This window comes from Prionailurus bengalensis, chromosome E3 (genome assembly GCF_016509475.1).
Source record: "Prionailurus bengalensis isolate Pbe53 chromosome E3, Fcat_Pben_1.1_paternal_pri, whole genome shotgun sequence".
In the NCBI taxonomy this organism is placed as follows: domain Eukaryota; kingdom Metazoa; phylum Chordata; class Mammalia; order Carnivora; family Felidae; genus Prionailurus; species Prionailurus bengalensis.
Genome location: NC_057357.1, coordinates 5,476,418 through 5,504,002, shown reverse-complemented (window position 1 = coordinate 5,504,002; position 27,585 = coordinate 5,476,418). Strand labels below are relative to the sequence as shown.

The 27,585-nt window shown below is 47.0% G+C and overlaps 2 protein-coding genes across 3 annotated transcripts in view; one reads left to right on the top strand and one right to left on the bottom strand.

Moving 5' to 3' along the window:
- Positions 1-1,952: 1,952 nt before the first annotated feature.
- RAC1 (Rac family small GTPase 1) lies at positions 1,953-27,314 on the top strand. 2 transcript variants are annotated; one of them, XM_043559643.1, is made up of 7 exons: positions 2,028-2,281; positions 13,131-13,202; positions 15,876-15,993; positions 22,678-22,734; positions 24,210-24,272; positions 25,288-25,447; positions 25,701-27,314. In XM_043559643.1, exons 1-7 carry the CDS (start codon positions 2,247-2,249, stop codon positions 25,829-25,831), a joined length of 636 nt encoding a protein of 211 aa, XP_043415578.1. In that variant the 5' UTR covers positions 2,028-2,246; the 3' UTR covers positions 25,832-27,314. The 2 variants fall into 2 exon arrangements, with proteins under 2 accessions (XP_043415577.1, XP_043415578.1); XM_043559642.1 differs by lacking the exon at positions 22,678-22,734 and having other exon boundaries at positions 1,953-2,281.
- Positions 27,108-27,585, bottom strand: part of DAGLB (diacylglycerol lipase beta) — a 37,927-nt gene continuing 37,449 nt past the window's right edge. The window contains exon 16 of the mRNA XM_043559640.1: positions 27,108-27,585. Coding sequence (XP_043415575.1) covers positions 27,573-27,585 — 13 coding nt within the window. The 3' untranslated portion in view covers positions 27,108-27,572.

Here is a 27,585-nt window from a genome sequence, read left to right as displayed (position 1 = left end):
AGGCTGAGCGGCCAACTTCAGCTCAGGTCACGATCTTGCAATCTGTGAGCTCCAGCCCTGTGTCAGGCTCTGTGCTGACGACAGCTCAGAGCCTGGAGACTGCTTCGGATTCTGTGTCTCCCTCTCTCCCTGCCCCTCCCCTGCTCACGCTCTGTCTCTCTGTCAAAAACAAACATTAAAAACAAAAAAAAAATTTTTTTAAAGATTCCCTGGATACTTTTACCAGCAAAGGGGACGCTGTTGCTCTAGTGCCCTTAAAATTTTGACTCCTCTTTAAGGGAGAGCTTTAGGAACAGTGAAAAGGAGATGTCCTTTGCCCCAGGACCATATTATTTTGAAATAACTGCAAGACAAAGATGCTTTAAAAAAAAGAAAAGAAAAAACCCATGTAGAGAAGGTCTGATTTCAGAACATTGTTACTTCAACAGAGTGAATTCTAGAAAAAGAAGATCTCCAGGTAAAAATGTCATTGGAAATCAACTCCCCTGGAGGGTCTGTTCTCAAACAGAGCTGGTGGGTGGTGAACCAGTTACCACTTTGCAGGAGGGCAATGCAACAACAGGTATGGAAGTTTTAAAAACTCCATTTTGGGTCGTGTAGTCTAAAGAAATCAAACTGTGAAGATTCTGGCACAAACATGCCCAGCTCAGCACTGTTTCTCAAATAGGGACAATTCCACTGTCCAGTAATACATGAATTGGTTAAGGGACATGTGCATAATGGCACTGAATAGCAACGGGCCATTGAAAATGTCCCAACGGTTCAGTGTTTCTACATTCTGTTTAAAACATGTTGTTACAGGAGCGCCTGGGTGGCTGGTCGGTTGAGCAGCTGACTTCGGCTCAGGTCACGATCTCGCGGTCCGTGAGTTCGAGCCCCACGTCAGGCTCTGTGCTGACAGCTCGGAGCCTGGAGCCTGTTTCAGATTCTGTGTCTCCCTCTCTCTGACCCTCCCCCATTCATGCTCTGTCTCTCTCTGTCTCAAAAATAAATAAACGTTAAAAAAATTAAAAAAAAACAAAACAAAACATGTTGTTACAGGAGTGCCTGGGTGGCTGGTCGGTTATGCGGCCGACTTCCGCTCAGGTCATGATCTCGCAGTCCGTGGGTATGAGCCCCGCGTCGGGCTCTGTGCTGACAGCTCAGAGCCTGGAGCGTGTTTCGGATTCTGTGTCTCCCTCTCTCTGACCCTCCCCCATTCATGCTGTCTCTCTCTGTCTCAAAAATAAATAAATGTTAAAAAATAAATACAAAAAACGTCGTTACAGGTGCGCTCGGCTCTCTCAGCTGGAGGAGCGTACAACTCTTGATCATGGAATTTTGAGTTCGAGCTCCACCTTAGGTGTAGATTACATACATGCATGCATACATACATACATACAACATGATGTTGCATACACAAGTAACCAAGAGGGACTCCTGACTGGCTCAGTTGGCAGAGCACGCAACTCTTGATCTCAGGGTCACGAGTTCAAGCCCCATGGTGGACATGGAGCCTGCAAAAGGAAGGAAGGAAGGGAGAACTGAAAGCAAATATCCCAAATATTGGCACCTTAATGGTCTGCCTACAGAACATTATCTCCAGAACTCGTACAAAGCATAGGGCATAGTAAACGCTCAGCATGCTGGAAACAAAATGCATACGTGAGCCAACAAATTTCAACATATTTTTGACCTAATGAACAGGAGTTTTCTTTGAAAAATGGTAGTGTGGTATTTCCTTCTTTAGAGTTTCAGGTTCCGAATTCTCAGGAGGAACCTCCTCCTCTCCTAAGTTAAGGATATCACCGAAGAAGGCTAGACTTAGGCCAATCATCAGGCGGCACGAAGATGGCGGCCAGCCGGCCCCGCGCCCCGCCCCCGAGCCGAGCGCCCTCGAATTGAGCCGAGCGCTCCCGAGCGTCTCCCGAGCATCCCCGAAGCCGGCAGGAAGCTCGGGAGGCGCGCGGGCAGGAGCGACCCCGCCCCGGAGCCTGGGAGCGGCGCGCCCGCGCGCGGGGGGGAGGGGAGACCGGATGTGAGTGGAGCGGCCATTTCCTGTTTCTCCGCAGTTTTCCCCAGCTTTGGGTGGTGGCCGCTGCTGGGCTCCGGCTTCCCGTTGGCGGAGGGCGAGGCGGCGTGGACAGCGGCCCCGGCACTCCGCGCCCCGCCGCCCGCAGCCGCGCGCCCGCCCGCCCGCCGCGTCCCGAGTGCGCCGCTTCTCGCCTCAGCGCCCGGCCGCCGCCGCGGCCCAGCGAGCGGCCCAGATGCAGGCCATCAAGTGTGTGGTGGTGGGAGACGGGTGAGTGCGCGGGCCGGGGCCGGGCGGGCTCGCCCGGGGTCGGAGCCGGCCTCTCTGCCGCGCGTGGCGTGGGGCGCGGGCCGCCACTCACTACCCCCGGGACCGGGCGGCATGGGCCTGGTTCCGGCTACCCCCCCACCTTTTTTTTTTTTTTTGGTGGGGGAGGGGGTCGCCGACCCGCGGCCGGAGGGAAAAGTGAACTCCACCCTCCCGCCTTCTGTCGGGCCCGCTGATCGCCGGGTGGGACCCCCCCAGCCGCGCCGCCACCCTCCCTCGTCCGCCTGGACACCGGTGGGCTTGGAGTTGCCTTTTTCAGAAAACGACCCTTTCTGGGCTTTTACATCAACCTCGAGCCCGGTTGAGACCTTCCGTGTGTCCCGGCGGTCAGGTCGATAATACCGGACGAATGTTTGCCTGGGCGGGTTTGGTGGCCCTAAACTGATTTACCACGGGCTATCTTCCGCTTGCACTTGGCCACTTGTTAAGATTTTTTTTTTTAGGTGATTATTTTTGCTCTTAACGTGGAGAAACTTCTGAGATTCTAGCTGCGAGGAGTCGGGTGTGATTAAGACTGTTCTTTTCTCTGAACGTGGTGTGGTCATAAAAAAAAAAAAAAATTGGCTTTCGCTTCTTGCATTAGGTATGGGATGTAGCAGAACAGGCTCCCTGAGCGGAGCTGCCCTGTGACTCAAGGCATTTCTTTTCATTACTGTCTGTGGTGGTTACAGGCCCTAGAGGAAGACAAGACTTGGCTTATGCAGTTTTTTTTTCCTCCTCCCATAGAAACAAGAATCTCAGTGTAATCCGAGCAAAATTGTGTGTCTCAGCAGGGCTAGAGTAGTTGAGTGTTAACAAGGAAGCTCCAAGAATTACTACCAGTTTCATGAAATTCAGAAGGCGGTGGGTGCATTTTTCAAGTTTTGTAAAGTCGAAGGAAGCGTTCTGGCATCGCTCTATCTTTTGATTAATATTCCCCAAACTTGTCATTAGGACTGATGCGGCTTTTATGCCTCTCCCGTTGTGAATTGGCTTTGTTTAGATTGTTGCAAATTACACATTCGAAATTGTTTCCACAGCTAATTCAGATGTGGGTACAGTTGAACTGATTTTTAAAAGATGCCCATCTGGGATTTGTCAGAGTCAACATGCGAAACATTAACACTTCATGGTTCTATGTATATAGCCAACAATTACACCTCCCACCTATTTGGGAATATGTATGGTACCCTTTTTTTTTTTTTTAAACCCTTCAGAAGAAAGTTTTATTTTCATCAGGGTGGGGGGGAATGTTCAGTTACTTAATAGGGAAGTCAGTAAACTGTTTAAGTGAAGTTTAAACGTTTATCAAGTTGTCTTAACGCTTTAAGTGAATTTCTCTTAAAAATTAAAAATGTTGGGGGCGCCTGGGTGGCGCAGTCGGTTAAGCGTCCGACTTCAGCCAGGTCACGATCTCGCGGTCCGTGAGTTCGAGCCCTGCATCGGGCTCTGGGCTGATGGCTCGGAGCCTGGAGCCTGTTTCCGAGTCTGTCTCTCCCTCTCTCTCTGCCCCTCCCCCGTTCATGCTCTGTCTCTCTCTGTCCCAAAAATAAAAATAAACGTTGAAAAAAAAATTTAAAAAAAAAATTAAAAATGTTGGGACGTCTGGGTGGCTCAGTTGGTTGAGCATCCAACTTCAGCTCAGGTCATGATCTCATGGTTCAGGAGTTCAAGCCCCTCGTCAGGCTCTGTGCTGACAGCTCGGAGCCTGGATCTTGCTTCAGATTCTGTCTCTCTGCCCCTCCCCCTGCTCATGTTCTGTCTCTCAAAAATGAATAAACGTTAAAAAAATACCAGAAAATATTAAAAATTAAAAATGTTCAATCAGTAATGCTTAGAATATGAAATAATACTAGTTTTTAAAAACGCCAAATTGCTGATAATCCAATAACCCTAGTAATATCCTATGTAATATCCTTAATTGAAAATTTCTGGAACTAAAACATAAGCACAGCAGATATATTTAACGCTTACAGATTATGGACCTCTGCTGTTTGTATTGGCTTGTTTATCTAGTCGCATACTTGTTGAACGCCTACTGTGGGATCTGGATCCTTCCTTCAAGTCTCTACCCCGCTGCTTAGGGGGAAACCCTGGGCATATCAGTCATCCTCCACAAGACAGGTGCCTCAAGTTGAATTTGTGAGGATTAAACCAGATGCTGGATAAGAAGTGCCTCCCAGGTGTCTGCCCTGTGCGGAGTACGTGCTGTTTCTCTTACTCCGAGGCACTGAGGGACTCTGAGGGGAGTGGTAGGTATAAGACAGTTCTTGGCTTGGCTTAAAGTTTTCAGTTAGTTTTTTTCGTATTTGACATTGATGTAGACTGGGGGGCTAAGAATCCTGTTAAAAGTGGATTAAAAAAATGTAAGGTATTTATTTATTTTTAAAGATTTATTCATTTATTCAAGTAATCTCTACACCCAGTGTGGAGCTCGAACTCACGACCCCATGATCAAGAGTCTCATGCTCTGCCAACTGAGCCAGCCATGTGCTCCCTCTGTTACTTTAAGGGACGGCATATAGCAAACATTACTTCAGTGAAAAATTTAGACACATAATTTTCCATACCAAAAATATTTTTCTGCTTTTACCCAAACAAAACATCAGCCTGATGATATGGTTGGAGTGTTCTTTTATTCAAAAGTTGTTAAAGCTGTAAATGTAGGTCTACATTTTGTGGGGCAGAGAACTCCATGGTGGGGAATCTGAGGCAATTAAGGGCAGTTTAAGCAGTAAAGGCAAATTGAAATTGCACAAATTGCAAGCTTCCTTATTTAAAAAAATATTCTTGGGAACTACAGTTAGAAGCCATGTCATAATCATATTATAACTAGGATCAATTAGCCTAGATTCTTCTTATGGATTATTTTCTATATAGCAATTCAGTTGGCATTGAGTACAAAATGTGAGTTGAAATTTTGATACTTTTTATGTTATTAATCCTTCTCTTGGTCCTAATTCTGTTAGTCCTTCTTGAACACAGGGTCTGTCATTCTTATTTGATGGACATCTGCCCCCAAGATTCTCTCAGTTTTACTTAGGTAAGACAGCATCTCACATTCAGATATTGCTAAGCCATTAAAAAAAAAAGTTTTTAATGTTTTTAAATTTTATTTTGAGAGAGAGAATCCCAAGCAGGCTCTGCACCGTTAGCACAGAGGCTGATGTGGGGCTTGAACCCACGAACCATGAGATCATGACCTGAGTTGAAATCAAGAGTTGGGAGGCTTAACCGACTGAGTCACCCAGGTGTCTCTCCCTAAACCATTTTTTTAAATGTTTATTTATTTTGAGAGAGAAGGCATGAGTGAGCAGGGGAGGGACAGAGAGAGAGAGGGAGAGAAGATCCTAAGTAGGCTCTACAGTATCCAGAGCCTGACATGGGGCTCAAACTCATGAACCGAGAGCTCACCACCTGAGCCAAAATCAAGATTTGGATGCCACCCACGCACCCCTAAACCATTTTTAATAGTGTTGTTTTGGCTTTGGTTGACCAGAAGGCTGGGAGTGAATGAAACCCCTCTTAGTTCACTCCAGATTGGGCTAGTAGTCTCTCCAGCCCAGTGTCTAATTTAGGCATTGCTGTCCAGGAATGTTTTTAGTTGAGCATAAAAAATACCTTCCATGATGATGTCATCTTTTTAGGAATGCACCAGTTCCTCTCTACTTGTTTCCATTGAACAATCACTGATGGTCTGATCCATGAATTTAAGTGCTTCGTGAATTGTCTGTGTGTTTTGCCTTGAGCATGGGGTTCCATATGTTTGTGTTTGACCTGTTGTAAAGGTGTTTGAATTCTGCACTGGCTTCTTTTTTTTTTTTTTTTTTTTTTTTTAATTTTTTTTTTCAACGTTTATTTATTTTTGGGACAGAGAGAGAGCATGAACGGGGGAGGGGCAGAGAGAGAGGGAGACACAGAATCGGAAGCAGGCTCCAGGCTCTGAGCCATCAGCACAGAGCCCGACGCGGGGCTCGAACTCAGGGACCGCGAGATCGTGACCTGGCTGAAGTCGGACGCTCAACCGACTGCGCCACCCAGGCGCCCCTGCACTGGCTTCTAAGTTTAGATTTGTTTAAAAAAATTTTTTTTAAATATTTATTTTTGAGAGAGAGAGTGTGAGCAGGGGAGGGGCAGAGAGGGAGGGCTACACAGAATCCAAAGCAGGTTCCAGGCTCTGAGCTGTCAGCACAGAGCCTGATGTGGGGCTAGAACTCATGAACTGTGAGATCATGACCTGAGCCACCCAGGCGCCCCTAAGTTTAGATTTGTTGTTTGACTCTGATCTTGGTGGTTAAAATTATACGTATGCTTTTTTTTTTTTTTTTTTTTTTTTAACTTTCAAATGATAATCCCAGTAAAAGTTTGGGGTTGGATTCATTAGAGGAGTATCAGGAATCCATTTTTAGAGAACTTAAAGCCACTTTTTATGATGTTCTTTCTTTTGCATTAATCATCTAACGTATTAGTGCCTCCTACTTTTTCACCTCTGCCTCACCAGGTAGTTCTTGTAATTTTTAGTCTTCCTAAAAAGGAGATGTTTTATCAGGAATCCTGCTACTGGGGCAATTACCGCATGTCATCAGAGGAGTATTTTTCCTTCCACATCTAAATATGAAAAACTTCAGAGATACAGAAAAGTTGAAAGAATTGTGTAGTGAACACCTGCCACTTAGATTTTGTAATCAGTATTTTGCTATATTGATATTGACATATCTTCCCATTATCAGGGCATATTTTAAGAGGATTTGATTTTGAAGAAGAATGAGGCTGATATGCAGTTAGATAAAAAGTCTTTTTGGGGCGCCTGGGTGGCGCAGTCGGTTAAGCGTCCGACTTCAGCCAGGTCACAATCTCGCGGTCCGTGAGTTCGAGCCCCGCGTCGGGCTCTGGGCTGATGGCTCAGAGCCTGGAGCCTGTTTCCGATTCTGTGTCTCCCTCTCTCTTGCCCCTCCCCCGTTCATGCTCTGTCTCTCTCTGTCCCAAAAATAATTAAACGTTGAAAAAAAAAAATTAAAAAAAAAAAGTCTTTTTTGAACTTTTTTGTATCTTCCGCAGATCCAGATAATAACTATTCTAGGATTGGGTTTGGTGTTTCTAGAAGGGGGAGGGTTTCCCCTGTAGCTTAAAGGCTACTTCAGAATTGGACTCTCTTAGGGGTAGCATCTTCAGCCTTGAGGGTTCTAGAAGCTACCCAGTTTTTGAATATTTTGAAGCCTCCAATGGTGATAATGGCTGGTTTTCCTAAGTTGGTTATGATGTCCCTGTTAGTGACAATATCAAAATTTCACATTGGGTTTTGTGTTTTTGTGCGCTAAACTACTCTATTCATGTATTTCCTGAATTTATTCTTTGCATGGTTATGCATTTACTGAAGGCCTACAATTGGAGAGTTCCCAAACCCCATTTCACAGGGTAAATTGAGGACTTTCATTCAGGGTCTTTCATTGATGCAATAAATATGAATATATATTTAATACTTTCACATTCCACTATGTTCTATTAATATATCGTTAAGAACTAGGTACCTTTTTAAATTTTATTGTTTTTTAAAGTTTATTAGAAAGTGCGTGCAAGTGGTGGGAGTAGCGGGAGGGGTTGGGGGGGAGACCATCCCAACCATCAGGCCCCATGCTGTGGGCGCAGAGCCTGATGCGGGGCTTGCACTCATGAGCATGAGATCATGACCTGAGCTGAATTCCGCCGCTTAACTGAGCCACCCAGGTGCCCCAGGATCTAGGTACTTTTAGACAGCAATACAGGCCCCTTATTTTCTCATTGGAGAAATCTGGTCTTTGAGTCCTAAGATCAGTGTATCTTTTTTTTTTTTTTTTTAAACGTTTGTTGATTTTTGAGAGAACGCGAGTGGGGGAGGAGCAGGGAGAGAGGGGGATAGGATCCGAAGCGGGGCTCTTCACTGACAGCAACAAGCCTGATGTGGGAGAACTCATGAACCGTGAAATCATGAGCTGAGTCAAACTCAGAGACACTCAGCCTATTGAGCCACCCAATAGGTAGGCGCCCCTCCCCTCCAAATTTTAAACGTTTCCTTGAAGTTCTCCTAATGGGAAAATGAAGAACATAATAGGAACATGAGTTACTGGCTTTAATCTTTGTAATTTCTACTAGAGCAGGAGAGGCACACATAGGCTTAAAAAAATGTTACTCACATGAACTTTCTTTCAGTAGATTCGTGTTCATTTTCTACAGTTGTGGCAGCTTTCAAGGATTAAAAAGAGGTTGAACTCCGTGGTAGCATATATAAAAGTGGAAATTCCAAACCAGATAGTAACTTTCAGAGGTTCTTGGCCGCATCAGTCAAGGTTGTGACCAAATGCAGCTTCCATTCGTCGCGTGGGAGCTGTGTTGACTTTGGCCTCTAGAGTTTATTTGTGGAGTGTTTTTAAAAGGAGTGGATAAATAACACTAATGGGAGGTAAATCACCATTATTTTTTTCTTTTTATCTGTCTTTTTAAAACTAAATATTTAAATCAGCATTTGGACATGTACTTAATTAAGTAGGAATTTTATAATTTAATAATTTCTTACAGATTAGTTTATAGCTGTAATGGTTGGTAATAAAATTTCAGCCTATCAGGGTATGCCAATACCTTGAATTCCTTTGCAGTTAAACCTTTCAAAAGATGATGCCTCGGCTAAAGGTGAAGTTTCAGGAAAAGAGATCTTAGAGCTTTTGTTTTTTTTTTTTTATTATTATTAAAAACTGGTTGAGTTTTGGGGCGCCCGATGGCACCGTCCGTTAGGCGTCCACCTCTTTTTAAAGAAAATTTTTTTTTAACGTTTATTTTTGAGACAGAGAGACAGAGCATGAACAGGGGAGGGTCAGAGAGGGAGACACAGAATCCAAAACAGGCTCCAGGCTCTGAGCTGTCAGCACAGAGCCCAACGCAGGGCTCCAACTCACGGACTGTGAGATCATGACCTGAGCCGAAGTTGGACACTTAACCGACTGAGCCACCCAGGCGCCCCAAGATCTTAGAACTTTTGAAACAGAGTGGGTCATATTTATAGTAATGGCTTTGTTCCTATACATATGGAAGAGATTTGGGACAGTACTCTTAAAGGAAGTACTACCATGACGTTTTATCATAACTGTTAAAACCTTTATAGCCTCTTATCCTTGATGTTAAGAGGCAGTAACTATTACATTTTTACACATTTGTAATTTTGTTTTTAAATTTTTTTTTTCAACGTTTTTATTTTATTTTTGGGACAGAGAGAGACAGAGCATGAACGGGCGAGGGGCAGAGAGAGAGGGAGACACAGAATCGGAAACAGGCTCCAGGCTCTGAGCCATCAGCCCAGAGCCCGACGCGGGGCTCGAACTCACGGACCGCGAGATTGTGACCTGGCTGAAGTCGGACGCTTAACCGACTGCGCCACCCAGGCGCCCCGTCACATTTGTAATTTTGAAAAGAGGCTCAGCAATGATGGCCTTAGACTCCGTTCTCTTCCTCAGCTACCACATCCAGCCCATGGCTGGGCCATCTTGTTCTGCCACACGCCTAGGAAGCTCTAGAAATGGCCCACTTCTTTTTACCCTGAATCTCCCTCGTTGGTTCAGACCACTCTTGTTTTTCTGTCTCCAGTCCCAGCTTCCTTCCTCAGTCCTCTTTTCCACACTGCAGTTGGAGACTGCTTCTAAAAATGCAAATTTAATGGTTTCTTGGCAACTAAAAACTTTCTGGGACTTCCCGAGTAGGATCAAGTCCCATGTCCTTAACAAGAAGAGATGACAGCCTCCTCAGAGTTTCCTTTGCTGCTTCCCCCTTAGTTCTTGGTTCTTCAGTTGTGCTGGGCTTCTGGGCCTCCCCATCAATGCTGCTGTTTTTGCCTAGAATGTTCCTCCTGTCATGTCCCCATTCCTCCTAGGGTTCAGCGTACATTGCGACCTCTATCAGCTCCAAGACTAGGTTAGATCCCTTTGAATCTTAAAAAATTTTTCTTTTAATGTTTATGTTTGAGAGAGAGAGAGACAGAGTACGAGCAGGGGAGGGGCAGAGAAAGAGGGCGACACAGAATCCAAAGCAAGCTCCAGGCTCTGAGCTGTTAGCACAAAACCTTACGTGGGGCTTGAGCTCACGAGCTGTGAGATCATGATCTGAGCTGAAGTCGGATGCTGAACCAACTGAGCCACCCAGGCGCCCCCCCCCCCCCCGCCACTGCCCCCTCGCCTTTTTTAAAGTAGGCTTCACACCCAGTGTGGAACCAAATGCAAGGCTTGAACTCCCGAAGCCGAGATCAAGACCTGAGCTGAAATTAAAAGTCTGTTGCTTAACCCACTGAGCCACCCAGATGCCCCTAAAGATACCTTTTTTTTTTTTTAAGTAGGCTCTACACCCAACGTGGGGCTCAAACTCAGGACCCTGAGATCAAGAGCTAGATGCTTTAGGGACTGAGCCAGCCAGGCATCCCCCACACCATCTTTAGTAACACTAATGACTGCACTCTTCATTTTTTCTTCGAGTTTTTTTTTTTAAATGTTTACTTATTTTTGAGAGAGACAGAGCGTGGGGGTGGGGGAGCAAAGAAAGAGGGAGACGTAGAATCTGAAGCAGGCTCCAGGCTCTGAGCCGTCAACACAGAGCCTGACACGGGGCTTGAACTCACAAACTGAGATCATGACCTGAGCTGAAGTTGGACGCTCAACCGACTGAGCTACCCAGGCGCCCCTATTTTTTTTTTTAAGTTTTATTTATTTATTTTGAGAGAGAGTGTGAGTGGGGCGGAGAGAGGGAGAGGGCGAATCCCAATCAGGCTCTGTGCTGTCAGTGTAGGGCTTGGTCCCTCGAACCATGAGATCTTGACCTGAGCCAAGATCAATAGTCTCAATGTTAACAGACCGAGCCACCCAGGTGCCCCATGCACTCTTCATTTTTTTACTTTAATAACTGCACAAATGGGGCACCTGGGTGGCTCAGTTTGTTGGGCATCTGACCTCGACTCAGGTCATGATCTTGCATCCGTGAGTTCTAGCCCTGTGTCAGGCTCTGGGCTTGTCAGCTCAGAGCCTGGGGAGCCTGCTTCAGTTTCTGGGTCTCCCTCTCTCTCTGTCCCTCCTCCGCTCACACTCCGTCTCACTCTCTCTCAAAAAATGAACAAACATTAAAAAAAAAATAACTGCACAAATTCCATGAAGTTTTGTTCCTTGGAATATCTTCAGTACCTGGTATACTTCCTTGCATAGCACACACTTTGTTGGTATAGATTGAAATAGAATTCATGCTTTCAGTAGTTTTGTGATGGAGTTGGTAGTTTTGCATCCATTTTACAGTTGAAAAAACTGAGGCATAAGGGAGTTGAAACTTACAAAAAAGACCAGCCTAGTAAGTGATACAGAGTTGATCCTGGGTCTCAAATCTAGGCTAATGACTATGGATCTCCGCCTCCTGCTTATATAGGTTTGACATTGTAAGCTTTTAACAAAATGTATGGTCAATGAGTCATTTTTGTTGAGAAAGCCTTTAGGAGTTGGGAGCTACTTCCTGATGATGTAATGTAATGTTTGAGTCTGTGAGGTCTTCAGGGTGGGGGAGTTCTAATTTTTAAGCCCTTAATAATGTTATGAGTAAAACAAGTATTGGCAAACCGGATGGGCCTGTAATCTGTCTTCGCAGAGAGGTTTTTGCCTTAAGCTAAGAGTGCTAAGAAAATAGAAAAGCACTTAACTTCTTTATGGTGAATCCTAATTCATAGTAGTTGCGATTGGACAACAAATTCTTACAGCTCAGAGCTTCATTGTGTGAGGAGAGCATTTATATCGCTTCTCAGCCTTCTGGCTAAGATCAAGTATAGTAAGGAGAGCATTTAGTGAAAACTTAGGCCTGGGACACAGGCTCTCAGAAGCCCCTGAAGTCACCCTGAGAAATGTCAAATTTGGAACTCATTTTTTGGCTAAGGGCACAGTGATCTTAATTTGTAGGTGATATATTCTTATGAAAATTTCAAGTGGTTGGAAGACTCCAAGCCACCAGTCTGACCTCTGCCCCGTGGTACACTGTGTCCCCCAGTAGTGGTGCGGGAGGGCCTTCTGTCTCTGGACAATTTCTACACGATTCTTTTTTACTTTCTCCTCTTTGCAGCTTTGCGAAGTTTATGCCAGCGTCCCTGAGCCGTTAGTTAATATGTCTGGAATATATTGTGTTAGCCGCTCTAAAGGCTTATGGTGATGTGTGAGGATGGGGGTTGCGGAGTGGCAAATGAATACAGATGAGTTAAAGTGAGTTCTGTATGGCTCTTTGTGGCTCACAGTTCTGTGTGCGGTGGTTAGTGACTAAGCACTCTGTTAAGAGAACAGTCATTACTGGTGCCAGAGGGAAGGCTTTAAAAGGTGGTGGGTTTGAGCTACCACTCTGAGGCTGCAAAATGTATTACTTAGCAGCCAAGTGGAAGTTGCAGAGGAAGGCTGTGTTTGCATATTAGGACGCATCAAAGTGATTTGAGGATAGAATTGAAGATGCTCAGATGAGAGACTCCTACACATAGTCGCAGAAGAGACTTTCCCTTTTAAACTATCGTTCCTCTTCAACCTGTGCTTAATTAACAGCTGGTTCTGTGAATGCTAATTCCTAAGCAGAGCAGGAAGGCTCCTTTTTGAGAAATTCGAGTTTGTTTACTTTAAATTTCAGGATAGAAAATGTGTAGGCTTCAGTAGAAGGTTACAGAAACTGTTTAATGCTAAGTACTTGGTGTATACTTCTTGATTTTTTTCCTGTAAGTTTAACAGAGTAATGAAAGAATTACATTCATGTTGACTAAGCAACTTATATCGTTGTTTTTCTCTTTCCTTAGAGCCGTAGGTAAAACGTGCCTACTGATCAGTTACACAACCAATGCGTTTCCTGGAGAATATATCCCCACTGTGTAAGTATCTGGAGTTAAATAAGGAATTTACTTGTGATGTGTTTTTTTAGTTCTTTTGACCTTTGTTTTGCTGTAAAGGCATTCTTAATTCTTACATGAACAGATCTGATTAGTTTTCCACTTAAACGTGAACGTTGACCAAAGTCTGATTAATAAGAGAATCGGGCTTTTAAAAAATACTTAATCTGATGTAAAGTTTCTGCATTGTGATGAAACACACAGCTTTCCTAATTGGTTTTTAGACATTCAGGAAACAAAGTTAATAAACCGAAGTGTGAAGACTGGATATAGTAAGAGTTTCATATAAATTTGGCACTCGAGCATCTGTGTGTGAAGGATCAAGGAGCCAGAACATGAAATAGTCTGTTCTATTGTGATTGGCCTTTTCTGGCAAGTGATCCCAATGGTTCCATGTCACTGTTGAGTTATCAGGCTGTGGAACTGAAACAGGGTGGTGCTGGGGGCAGTTACGGGAGGACGGAATTGGCCACTGAGCTGTTTATTCCCTCTCCGCAGCAGAATTGGGTGGAGATGGAAGTGTTTTTCCGATGATAGGATTACTAGGGAGCCCTGTGTAGCACGTCACCCTGCTCTGTCCTCACAGCTGCCATCCTAGTAGAGGAAACACCTCAAGTCCCACCCATGCTGACCTTGTCGAGCACAACATGTGCGCTGCAGTGTTGCCCAAAGTTTTGCAGAAGTGGGATCATACTGTCCGTGTTGTTCTGGTTTTATGGTGGGGACTTTCCTAATCTACACATGTAGGTAGAACTAAATCATGATCACTGTAGGTGACTTTGAACTACTGTAGCTGATACAGTACACTGGTCATGGGGTTTGTTTGGGTTTTTTTTGCCGTGTTGAACATCATTGCACACGTCTTTGTGCACATGTGATAGATGATGACAAGTGGAGGTGTGCCAAATCCAGAGGGAATGGATATTTTGATTTCTGATAGGTTAACTACCCATGTGCTGCCCAAAGGCTGTACTTGGACCAGCTGTGACTGAAGCCGGCTCCTCTGGTTGGACTGTGGGTGACAGGAGTTGAAAAAGTTACTTTCTCATTTGCATTTCTGATCCCCGGTGGGGTTGAAATCCCTCAAATGTTCACTGTCCATTTGTAGTCTTGTGTGGATGGACTGTTGAAATCCTTTGCTTATTTTTTTATTGAGATTTTTTTCTTACTGATGGAACTTCTGTGTACAAGAAATATCAATTCCTCTGTCTCTCCTTTGCCCTCTGTCTCTTTGAACTTCATTATGAGGTCTTCTGCCATAAAGAAGTTTGACTTTTTTTTGTTTAAAAAATTTTTTTTAGTATTTATTTTCGAGAACAAGCATGAGCAGGGGAGGGGCAGAGAGAGTGGGAGGGACAGAGGATCCGAAGCAGGCTCCGCACTGGTAGCACAGAGCCCGATACAGGACTTGAACCCGTGAACTGTGAGATCATGACCTGAACCAAAGTCGGACGCTCAACAGACTAAGCCCCCCAGGCGCCCTAAGAAGTTTGATGTGTTTATGTAAATATGCCACTCTACCTGCATGGAGTTTGATGTCCTGCTTAGGAAGACCATTCCTACTTCAGTGATGCAAAAGTATGTTTTCTAGATTTTTGTGGCTAACGCTTTAATCTTTAATTCATTTAGAATTTATTTTTTCGTACAATAGGAGGTGGGCACTGATTCTTTTTCCCAGATAAAAAAGTTATGATCTTGTTCATTTGAATAATCTGTCCTTTTCTCACAGAAGCAGAATTACGATACCCCAGACCTTGTCTTCATGGGAGCTAGTGTGGTCGTTAACGTTCGTTAAGCCACATCGGAGCCTTACTCAGACTTCGGCTTTGCCGTCGCAGTTTAGGAAGTCCCTGAGTTTCAGTGTCGAGAGTGTGTGAAGGTGGCTTCCAAAATTGTATCTTACAGGCTGCTGTATTGGGTCCTGTTTGGTACTTGCCCTGATTTGAATGGCAATGCCAGGTTTTCTTTTTAATGAAGTACTTGGTGGTACTTGTGGTTTGCTTTGGTTTTGTGGAAGTCCACCTTACTTTCTGCCTGTCAGCCAGGCTTTCCTGGGCCTCTGCTTATCGTTAAGTAATCACTGGGGTGACTTGGTATGCATGTAACCCAGTACACTCACTCTGAAACAGTCCACCACGGCCTCTCACATTAGGTTCATTTCGTGTTCCCTTCGCGCTTGGGTCGCAGGCCTGGCTGGATGACCACGACCTGACTAATTGTCGCCCTGACTCAGTGCAGTGGCTCCGTGCCGCGCCACCTTGCTGAAGATGAGCCACATGTGGATGTGAAAAATCTCAGCAAGTGGGATTTGAAAGAGAGGGACTGATTTTATACTCTGTTTCTCTGGGGCAGAAGAATCTTAATGTCCTGTTGAAGAGGCAGAGGTTCCTGTTGCTGCCACTGCTTTGTTTCGGGTACATTGAGGAGCTTGTCCTTTGTTTCTTGGGCGAGTTTCTCCAGGTGTTGGTTTGTTTCCCTTACACTCGTCCCAGTTTCCCTCCAACATTAGCTCCGCCCCCTGGCCCGGCAACCCCCAGACTGCACCTGGCCTTGGTGCATCTCCTCTGGGGCCCTCGCTGGGACAGTCACTCGAGTCCCTGATCTGTGCCCAATGCTCCATGGCTAAAGACTAACCATTTTTACTCCATTCTGCAGCTTTGACAACTACTCTGCCAATGTTATGGTGGATGGAAAACCGGTGAATCTGGGCTTATGGGATACAGCTGGACAAGAAGATTATGACAGATTACGTCCCTTATCCTATCCGCAAACAGTAAGGATCGTGACTGATTTTTAATGTGTCCTTTAGAATATATGATTTCTGAATATGAAATTGCACATCACCTGTGGGTTTGCTTGCACAGTTGGCCCGTGAACAACACATTTGAACTCCACATGTCCGCTTAGACTAGGCCTGTCGGTACATTTCAGTGAGTATGTTTCTTCCTCCAGATCTGAGGGAAATTTTTTCTCTGGCTTACTTTAGTGTAAGAACGCAGTACCTAATGTACTTAACATATGACTGTTGATGTTACTGGTAAGGCTTCCAGTCAGTAGCAGGCCATTAAATTTTGGGGAACTTTTGATTGCATGGGGGGGTCGGCACCCCTTACGCTTCCCCCCCATCACCCCCCGTGTTGTTCAGGGGTCTGCTGTATCGCCATCTTTGGGGCATCCTGAGTAGTAGCAAGCTCATGTTAGTTCAGTAGCATGTGTCCCCTACATGCCAACCCAGAGTTGGCTTGTTCTCATTTCTCTGGTCTTAACCTGGTATAGAATATGGTGCTGTGCAGTTTACATGCTTCCATTGTTGCCATTTGTTTATTTATATATGTATTTATTAGAATTTTTTTTTTTTTAATTTTTTTTTTTTTCAACGTTTATTTATTTTTGGGATAGAGAGAGACAGAGCCTGAATGGGGGAGGGGCAGAGAGAGAGGGAGACACAGAATCGGAAACAGGCTCCAGGCTCTGAGCCATCAGCCCAGAGCCTGACGCGGGGCTCAAACTCCCGGACCGCGAGATCGTGACCTGGCTGAAGTCGGACGCTTAACCGACTGCGCCACCCAGGCGCCCCAGAATTTTTTTTAATGTTTATTTTTTGAGAGCTAGAGTGTGAGCAGGGGAGGGGCATAGAGAGAGGGAGACACAGAATCCAAAGCAGGCTCCAGGCTCTGAGCTGTCAGCAACAGAGCCTGATGCAGGGCTTGAACTCATGAACCATGAGATCATGACCTGAGCCAAAGTCAGACTCTTAACCGACTGAGCCACCCAGGCGCCCCCCCCCCTTTAAATATTTATTTATTTTGAGAGTGAGAGTGTGTACAGGGGAGGGGCAGAGAGAATTCCAAGCAGGGTCTGCTCCCTCAGCGCAGAGCCCAGTGAGGGGCTCGACCTCCTGAACTGGGAGATCATGACCTGAGCCAAAATCAAGAGTCGGATGCGTAACTGACTGAACCACCCAGGTGCCCTGTTAGGATTAAGGTTTTTGAAAATCAAGTTAGTGACTTGTCTTTTGGGTTTAATATTATTTTTTCTTTCTTTTTATTTTTTTAATTTTAATTGGGCTCCATGCTCACGAATCTGAGATCGAGCCATACGTTCCACCGACTGAGCCAGCCAGATGCTCTTTAATATTATTTTTCTATGTTACTCATGCTCCTTTTTCTATGGCTTTATTATTATCATTTATTTTAATGTTTATTTTTGCGAGCATGGGTGGGGGGGCGGCAGATGCAAGGGCAGAGAGAGAAGGGAGACCAAGGATTTGAAGCGGGTTCTGTGCTGACAGAGCCACATGCAGGGCTCGAACTCACGAACCATGAGATCACGATCAGACGCTTGACCGTCTGAGCCACCCTTTGGCTTTAGCACTTACATCTTCTCAGTGTAGAGTCAGGTTTCGGTTTTGTAAAATTATGTCCACAGTGTCCAGTCAGAAAAACTTCTAGATTGTTTTGCTTCCATTTCAGACGATTAAATGATCCGTGTACCAAAACCTAATGAGAGTTGGTGGAAATATGCTTAGAGGCCTCTTTTCTTTAAATTAGGAATTGTCTTATTTGCATCGTGTGCTTCTCTCATTACACATTTGTTCTTCGTCTTAAAAGTATTTGAAAATAACTCTGGAGACTCAAGTGGCTAACCAGCCAAAGGAATAAATACGCACTAGCACGGACTCCTTAGGTTTCCACCCTGTGCCCTTGCTTCCCAGCTCTGTGACCCTGGCAGATTTCCTCAGGGCTCTAGTTGTCTCCTGTCTCGACATAGGATTAGACGAGCAGTATGTATAAAGCTAACAGAAGGGTCCAGGTACGTCACAGACACTCCAGTGTTGCTGCGGTGAAGACGCACATCTGGAGAGCTCTTCACGTCCCAGCTGGCTGGGCCCGAATGACTAGAAGTTGCTGTGTGTGCTCTCAGCAACTCCGGATGACCAGAGGGGTCAGGGTCAAGGAGACACCCTGGAGAAGGCAGGTGTCAACCCTTGGATGGACCTGACCGTCACCGTCTTGGGGGTGTAGTGTGGGTGAACATAACCATAGTTCTAGTCTTCCCAGATCTTTTGTTTTTAAATTTAACTTCCCGTTTTTAGTAATGATAGTTTTTTTTTTATACTTTTGAGTACAGTTTTAGAATGCAACAGTCATTGTCTTCTGTATTTATTTTCTCCTGGAGGAATTGCCAAATCCAGTTGCTTTGAGCTGTAGATTTTTGCTGATTATCCTTCGATTGAATTGTAACCAGAACTATAAAATGGGAGGTTTGAATGAGTGAGTGCTCAGTTAATGTCCAGCTAAAAATTAACTGATTAAGGTTTGAAAATCAGTTCATAATCACCAAATGGTTTGAGTTCTTCAACATGTTTAGGAAACTCTTCTGTCCCCAATGGGTGCTTGATAATTCCAGATTTTAAATGGATTTGCTAACCTATTGACAGACAGAGTAGGAGTCTTTAACCCACTGGATCCATCTGGAAGGGTGGGGTGTCACTTCTGAGAAGTGAGAGCCACCTCCTGTGACTCACGGGTCCGGGCAGGGTGTGGCCTTTCTCTCTGAGGGAGTGGCTCACAGTAAGTCAAAGGTGACTTGGCAAGGTCCCTGCTCTGTATGCCAGAACACACGCAGGTAAAGTGACAGATTGAATCAAGCCGCAGGGTGTTGTCCTTCTGGGGCAGGACTTAAACTTTCTGTGTCCCTTCTGTGTAAGGTGCTCTTTTCCTGCCAGACACTTGAACGGCTAAGGGGGTGAGGCACGACTCTAGCCCTCAGATGGCTCACACGTGCTGTGTGACACATCACGCGCCAGCCGACGGGTGTCCTGGGCACTTTGAGCAGAGAGGAGAGCGGCTGTGTAGCAGTTAAAGATGCGCCCGCTGGCCTCCTGCGGATGAGGACGTTTCATTGGCTCCCGGAGGGGCGGCCCCAAATGCGGAGATTGGTGCCTGGAAGGTCTCCTTCCTTTGGGCCACACTGTCCCTGCAGGGGGAGCAGGCCCGGTGGCTGCCGGCTGGCACCTTGGCAGTGGGGATGCCTCTGAACTTTGTACTGACTGGAACGTGGTCTCTGGTTGTTGGCTCTACAAGGCCTGTTTATGTGGCGTGTCCGTGACCGTGCTCAGACCTCCCCTGAAGGGCCGGTAGACGATTTTGTATCCACATGTCACCCTTAGGGCTTGGCGACCCCCCAAAATAGATGTCATGTTTCCTGTGGGCATTTAATGCTGCTGTCCTCTGTTGGGCAGCTTGGGTGGCGAAGTTAGGTCTGTTTAAGGCATTCGTTTCTGCGTTCTCCAGAAGATGGCGAGCAGGTAGTCCTGTTCAGTAGAGATTGCCCTCGAAAGTTTTATTTTTCTAAATTAAGTAATCCTTAGGGCTTTCCTGTCCTTTAATAAGTTATCTTTATATTCTCTTTTTAAAAATGTGCCATAGGGGCGCCTGGGTGGCGCAGTCGGTTAAGCATCCGACTTCAGCCAGGTCACGATCTCGCGGTCCGTGAGTTCGAGCCCCGCATCGGGCTCTGGGCTGATGGCTCAGAGCCTGGAGCCTGTTTCCGATTCTGTGTCTCCCTCTCTCTCTGCCCCTCCCCCGTTCATGCTCTGTCTCTCTCTGTCCCAAAAATAAATAAATGTTGAAAAAAAAAAATTAAAAAAAAAATGTGCCATAATAGGGGCTCATGATGGTTTGGTGGGATAAATGTTGGGCTCTTGATCTCAGCTCAGGCCTTGATCTCACGGTTGGGAGTTTGAGCCCTGCATTTGAAGTAGGCCCGACGTGGAGCCTGCTCTCCTGCACGTTCTTTGTGTGTGTCTTGAGTTGATTTGTCACCGTGGCAGCGTGACCCGTGTAGTGCTCGGGCCCAGCATCGTGTGTCGTGTCGAGTCAGCTGCATTTGCCTTTTTGTCCAGGACGTGGTGTGAGTGGGAACCTGTGTGCCTTGCCGGGGTCACGAGGCCTGAGCTCCATGTGGGTCTGGAGAGGCCTGTGCTGCCCGAGGCGCCGGGCCTCTTGTGTCAGGGCCTGCGGGGGCCTGCGGGGGCCTGCGGGGACCTGGGGTGTGTGTGTGCTCAGCTCGGGAGTGCCGGGTGGTGGCGCGGAGGCAAGGAGAATGGCTGTGTTTGGCTTGGTCGTTTGGATTTTCACCTGGCTTTTTCTGCTTTGTTCGGGTGGCCGCCTCTACCTGTGTCCTCCGGCCACAGGTCACTAGGAACACACCTGTGGCTTGAACAAAGTCGGGTTTGTTCCTGTGCCCCAAACGAGACCTGCACCTCGGGGACTGCGGGGTGTGTGATTTGGGTGAGGGCTTGCTCTGGATTGGGTGCTGGCAGGAAGTAGGGTAGTTCTGGGGCCAAATCTGTGACTGGTGCAGACACCGTCACACAGTCTCGTTGGCTGCGAGAGGGGGCGTTTGGGGTTTCTATAGTTTGCACGGTGACCTTGTGTTTGTGGTTAGACAAGATTGTTAAGTGGTCTTCTCTTCGTTTCTTTGCTTCTGGTCTCGTGTCAGCATGGTTGCGTGGTCTGACGTGGGCGCTCTGGGAGATTGTCACATTCAGTGGGAACTCGCCGTAGCCTGGCTCCTGGGGTTCGGGGCTGTCCTCTTTCTCCTGAGCAGCTCCCCATGGGTGCCACACACACAGCATCTTTGCTCTGTCCTGTTTGCACCCTGGTCCTTTGCCCGGTTCCTAGAATGTCTGTAGGAAGAACTATTCCAGGCCTGAAAGTAAAAGCCGGGCGGAAGGCCTGAAGAAGAGAAGAAAATGAGAGGGAGAGAGAGAGCGCGCACGTGCACGAGCAGCGCTAGGGTGTTAGGAGTTGGGAGATCCCAGCCACCCCCGAGTCCCCTCCCGTTCCGCCAGGAACCTCTCTGTGGTGCCCTCCGCATGCCTGGTGGAGGCGGTGGACCTGGCCAGTGAGGGAGCGGTGTTTGCGACCCGGAGCAGTCACTGAAGGCCTGGCGGGAGCCTGTGTGGTCGGGAGTCGGCTGCCGGTGTGAGGAGAGCAGCGTCCGGGCCAGAGGGAAGGGGAGCCCGTGGCGTGGGGAGGCCCGGGCAGAATAAAGAGGCTCCAGGACACACTGGGAGGAAGGCTGGGCCAGTCCTGCTGCAGGCGGCCCTGCCATGGAGCTCCGGCCTCCGGGGACCCCCGTGGACATCGAGACACCTGCCAAGGTCGAGCAGCAGGAGTCTGTGCGCGGTGTCTGGTTGGGAGGCCAAGGCTGCAATGAATCCCTCCTGGAAGAGCGAAGTGTCAGAAGGACTAGACGTTTTATGATTTCCATGTTACTGTTTTAGAAGAATTACCACATTATTCTTTACACCTTTTTAAAGCCTTATTTAGGCTGGGGGAAGAAGGAGAAGGGAACGGGCAGATGGTGGAATGTTAACGTAGGATGGAAAAGCATGTTTCTTGATCAAAAAGTATGTTTTAAAAATTGAAAAAGGTAGAACAGATGTGGTTGGAGGATATTTTGGAGCTGCGTTTTTGTGGCCAATCCCCAGGGGTCCCTGTGTCACCATAAAGAGTCGGGAGCACAAATCTTTAAAAGTAGCCCATAGATGAAAGTGGCAACTTTAATATTCTCAGAATCGTGGTCAGAGAAGCTGGAGAGAGAGGAAATTAAAGTAATTCTCTTGTTCATTTGTTAAAAGACGTGTGGGGTTCTGTGTTGCTTGAAGGGCAAGTCTTTCTTTCGATTTTTGTTGCAACAGGGGCGAATTGAAAGCCCTGTGGTGGCCGCTGGAGGTGCCGTCCTCTCTGGGTGGCCGTCCCGTCCAGAGCTGCAGGGGCTTGGGGGGGGGGGGCACAGTTCAAGGTCTCAGTGCATTGACACCATTCACTCAGGTCCTCTAGCTCCCTGAATTCGATCTGCACTTGCGGAATTTGGGGGGAGAGTGAGCGCCAGCCTTGTCACCGTCACAGCGCAGACCCAGCAGTGCTTCTTGGGGCCCTTTCCTCCCAGAGGCCCGGTCCTACGGACAGGTGCGCCTCCCGTTGGTGGCTGCTGCCACTGGGCCTGTGTCTCGGAACATGGACAGAGATCTTTGACCCGTGTGTCTCTTCCTAATGGACGCACGGACACGCCTTTGCTAAGGAGGAACGCACGCTTTCTGCACGTTTCCTGAGTGGACAGAGCCCGTGTGCTTCCTCGGGCGGGAGGGCATTTGTGTCATCAGGCATGGTGGCGCTGCTGCCGGAACAGGAACCTTCTGTGTGCTCCTGTTATGGTAGTGGCCCCCCCCCCCCCACCAGAGTGTGCCTCTGTCTGCATCATGGCCTTCACAGGTGTGATGGAGTTTCGGTGGGGTTTGGCGTCACAGATGCTAGATAGTCCTCTGCTTTTGGATCCTTTGGGAGGGTTGAGACAGAATTCTGATGAAGAAGAAATAATGGATTGTGTTGACTTTTACTTTCCTCAGTTTTTACTAAACTCAAACACAGTTCTCATGCATTACTAGGTTGGAGAAACGTATGGTAAGGATATAACCTCCAGGGGCAAAGACAAGCCGATTGCCGTATGTAAAACTTTCAGTCGACTTCAGTTTCAAGCTTTATCTGTTCTCTCGTTTCACTTAGTTCCCCAGGATTTCCTCTCGAGCCCCACGTTCCTTGAGTGCTTTGTGTTCACTTCACTCGAGGTTGGGTTTTGCTTGATGAAATGTGCTTTCAGTGGAGCGAGACAGTTTACCTACTAGCTTGAATTAAAGCGGTTTGTGAACTGCTTGCTTCCTTCCCTCCTCCCGCGTGGAAGGAGGGACCTTCGTGAGGGGCCTCCCAGGCCGTCGAGGCTCCACGTGACGCCCACCCACCATGGAGCGGGACTGAGCATGGCTGCGGGCGCCTCCTCCTCCGCTTTGGTGTCCCCTGGTGTCTCTGGTGTCCGGGGCGCGGCTCTGCGGCTGAGCTAACCTCCCCCTGCTTCCAAATGATGTAACCCGGTGCCGACCTGCCGCGGTGATTCTCCGACGAGCCTGTGCATGCGCTAGCGTTTGTTAAATGTCATTTATAAAAAGCTGTTGTGTGGGATGTTTCTTTCCCTTTCCAGGTACAAGGGATCAGCTGGATGATTGAAAGTGCTAGCTTGGGAATTGTGTTAGCTTGGGAGAAGATACATTTCACAAAGTAGCAGAATTGCCTTTTTCTAGGAAAGGGATTTATAAACCTAGCATTTTAGAAACTCTTAGGCATTTTTAATACAGCTAAATATTTACATTTGACTCTTGACACAATAGAGTGGGGCAGAGGTTTTACGTTTAGTCGGAAATTCTTCCAGGTATTTATTCTGCACGGACTTTTCCTCTGAATCTTTATTTCGGCTACCACTGCCCAGCGTCGAGTCCTCCAGAGCCCTGCTCGGGGCTGAGAACCGACAGCCGGGAAGATGCCGCTTACACCCGGGAACCTCCGTCACGGTGGAAGGTGCTCAGCGAACAGCCGGACCCCACTCTGTGCCGGGGACCCTGGTGGCAGTTCTTAAAGCAGTTTATTTGCAACCCAGCGGTCAACTGAAAGTGTACTTAATGTGCACCCGGGGAGCTTAATGAAAAGCATACCATTTATACATGTTTTTTAAAATCAACTCTGCTTTTGAAAAACAGACCACGTTTTACAGAAATGAGTGGTACCTTGACTCTGGTTTGCTCCCTGTATATAAATAAGAGCATTAAAGTTGCCAGTGGGAGTTGGGAGTGTGAAGGAAGAGGCCTCCTGGGGGTCTGATTGGAGGCCTCTCCAGCCTCTAGGAAGTGCTAGCACATTCTAGTAAATCCTCTCCCCTCTTCTCGTAAGTAGCTGGCTGCTTCATGTGCTGGTTCTGGTCTGGGAGCTTCTGACAGAACTGAAGGGTTGTAACCAGGGAGTGAGCTTTAGACACGGACTGCTGGTGCATAACATGCACTTCGTCTCGTGAATCGTCCCCACAGTGTTTACGAAGCAAAGCGCGCTCGTCACCGTGAGATCATTTCTAAATGCCTCTCTTTCCTCTTTATAGGATGTATTCTTAATTTGCTTTTCTCTTGTGAGTCCTGCGTCATTTGAAAATGTTCGAGCAAAGGTAAGCCGGGATGTTTTAGACCAGTGTTTTGTTACATAGTGTCATCTTTGGGAGGTAAAACTACCATTTAGTGATAGAAATTTTAATGATTTTGTAATTCTACTTTAGGTAGATCAATTTTTGAAATCATGGACTTTATTATGTAGAATTCTAAAGTTCAGGGTCTGATTCAGAAACGCTGCATCCTTGTTAAAATAACACTTTCGAGTCCATCTGATGGAGTCATCTGCTAAAACAGCGGCCATGACTTTCCTCTCCTGCGTCTTTCACACACTTCCAGTGAAAAGTGTCATGCGGGGGATGTTCGTTGTGATCAGGGATGTGTCCAGTGAGAGTAGTGGTGGCAGGGCTAAGACCTCAGTCCACATAATTCATGCTCACTGTTGAATATATGTAGGTAGGATTCTCAGAGTTCATGTAAGAGCTTGACCCATTTTACCAAAAGGTAGTTTTTTGGGGAAGGAAGACCTTCCCTTCCTACCCCCTCCCCCCCCCAACTGACAAGTAGAGCCTGTTCTTTTTTTTTTTTTTTTTTAAATTTTTTTTTTTCAATCTTTATTTATTTTTGGGACAGAGAGAGACAGAGCATGAACGGGGGAGGGGCAGAGAGAGAGGGAGACACAGAATGAGAAACAGGCTCCAGGCTCTGAGCCATCAGCCCAGAGCCTGACGCGGGGCTCGAACTCACGGACCGCGAGATCGTGACCTGGCTGAAGTCGGACGCTTAACCGACTGCGCCACCCAGGCGCCCCTAGAGCCTGTTCTGTTGGGTCTTTAGTCTTGGAATCCTGGTTTGCTGATCAAACACCCACAGGTAGGCAGGCCTGTGGTTCTTGAAAGTATTGAAGGGGGGGGGGGGGCGTGAGCACGGCAGGGGGGGCGGTTCCTGCCAAAAGCGCTGAGGGACTAAGGTGGGGTGGTGGGGTCAGTTGGGCACCCGGATGGGTATCGTTTAGGCAAAGAAAGTTCATGAGGGAGGGGAACGTGTCATGACTTTCTTCTCTCTTGCATCTAGTGGTACCCTGAAGTGCGACACCACTGTCCCAACACCCCCATCATCTTGGTGGGAACTAAACTTGACCTCAGGGACGACAAAGACACGATTGAGAAACTGAAGGAGAAAAAGCTGACTCCCATCACCTACCCGCAGGGTTTGGCCATGGCCAAGGAGATCGGTAGGAAATCCTTGCATTTTCACGTCTGCTTTCTTTGCTCGGGTTTTATTTTCGTGACAGACTGGACTCCAGTCTGGGGAAGTAGAGAGCGTGTTTTCCGACTCAGGGTCGTGATGACGCTCACCAGGTGGGTGCAGGGTCAGGGCTGCTCCGCTGGGCCACACGTGCCAGCAGGTGGCGGGGCCCGGGGAGCTGCTGCTTCGTCCTTGTCCGGGTGAGGAGAGCGGGGCTGAAAGAGGCTGTCTCCCGGCAGGTGCTGTAAAATACCTGGAGTGCTCGGCGCTCACGCAGCGAGGCCTCAAGACAGTGTTTGATGAAGCTATTCGAGCGGTTCTCTGCCCCCCTCCCGTCAAGAAGAGGAAGAGAAAATGCCTGCTGTTGTAAATGTCCGGGCCCCTCTCCTGCCCTGCCCCCCTCAGAACCTTTGTACGCTTTGCTCAAAAATGGTGGAGCCTTCGCACTCAATGCCAAGTTTTTGTTACAGATTAGTTTTTCCATAAAACCATTTTGAACCAATCAGTAATTTTTAGGTTTTGTTTGTTTAAAGTGTAAGACTTCAAACTTTCACATTATATTAAAATTTAGCCCTAAAATGGCAAGCTTTTTTAAAGCCTTATTTTTCAGAAGCCCCTATTCTTGCTCAGATTAAGAGTTGCCAAAATTCCTTGTGAACTAAATTGCATTGTTGTGCTGAGAACACTAAGCACTAAACCGTTTAAGACCTTTGTCTTGAGAAGAGACCGCAGCCAGCCTCTCAAGTTCAGACGCACAGACCCTTGCTGGCTGGTCTCTGCCGGGAGAGCCCCCAGCCTCCTTCCGGAGACTGGCCGCCTGGCGCAGCCCGGCCGCCCCCAGCACCGAGCTGTGTGTCCTCCTGGAAAGAGCGTAACGACTCAGCTCTCTGATCAATCTTTTTGATTTTGTAGTGAGATTTTTTTTTTTTTTTAAAGTAGTGTATTCGCTTTTGCTGAGATTTGGAACCGCCCTCTGGCTCCCGCCCCTGTGATGAACGGGTCCGCTGTGGCCGTGGGCACCTGGGGAGGGTGTGCGGGCCATGGGACGCGATCAGAGGACGAAGACAGTATTCTGACAAAACACTACACTGTGCACGTCATTACTAAACTGAAAGTGTCACGGGTAAAATCTTAAAAGGTTAATTTCTGTCAGATGCAGTAAATGATGAAAGGTCGGTATCATCACTAAGTGTTTTATTTTCTTAGACTCCATCCCTCCTGAGATCGGGCATTTAATTCATCTTTGAACTGGTCGTTCCCATAGTTGCTGACTTAGTGCTTTTCTTATAGAACCCCTTCTTAATGAGCAATATGCCTCCTTGTATTATAAAATCTTTCTGATAATGCATTAGACTTTTTTTTTTTGTAGATTAGTGAAAGTGCATTCCTGTTCCCTTGTTACTTTATTCAGAGCTAATAAGCGCTTTCCTTAGTTTTCTAGTAACTAGGTGTAAAAATCATGTGTTGCAGCTTTACAGTTTTTGAAATATTTTAGATATTCCTAAACTATGAACTTTCGTAACATCACTGTCTTGCCAGATCACCAGTACTGTACCTTGACTAATGCTGACCCTCCTCCTCGCCGCCTTCCCCTGGACACACGCTTCCTGTCGCTCTGCCTAATCAACCACGTTCCTTTGGGTCTGTGAGGTTCTGTAAGCCCGTGCTCGTGCTAACCAAGTTCTGTACAACTTACCCGCTGGCAAGAATCCAAGGTTGGACCTTTCAACCACTAGAACAAAGTTTTTTAAATTGACCGTTGCAGACTTGTGGAGTGTTTTTACATTGATCTTTTGCTAATGCAATTAGCAGTTATGTTTTGCATGTGTGACTTAATAAATCCTTGAATCATATGACTGTAATACTTGAATTCTTGAGAGCTCGAACGACCTCCTGGGGTATGTGTACGTTTGCCTCACCTGAAATCCTAGGCGCTTGGAAACGCTTATTTCCAGTGCAGGTTTTCATGCTGGGGGACGGGGAGAGGCCCCTCCAGGGGAGAAGCTGAAGAGTCAGCAGGGACCGGTGGGGAGTCAGGCTGGGTATGGGACCTTCGGATGCGGGTGGGGCGTCCACATGGGTGCTCGTGCAACTGGGGCCAGAGCTCTGGGCTAAAGCTGGCGG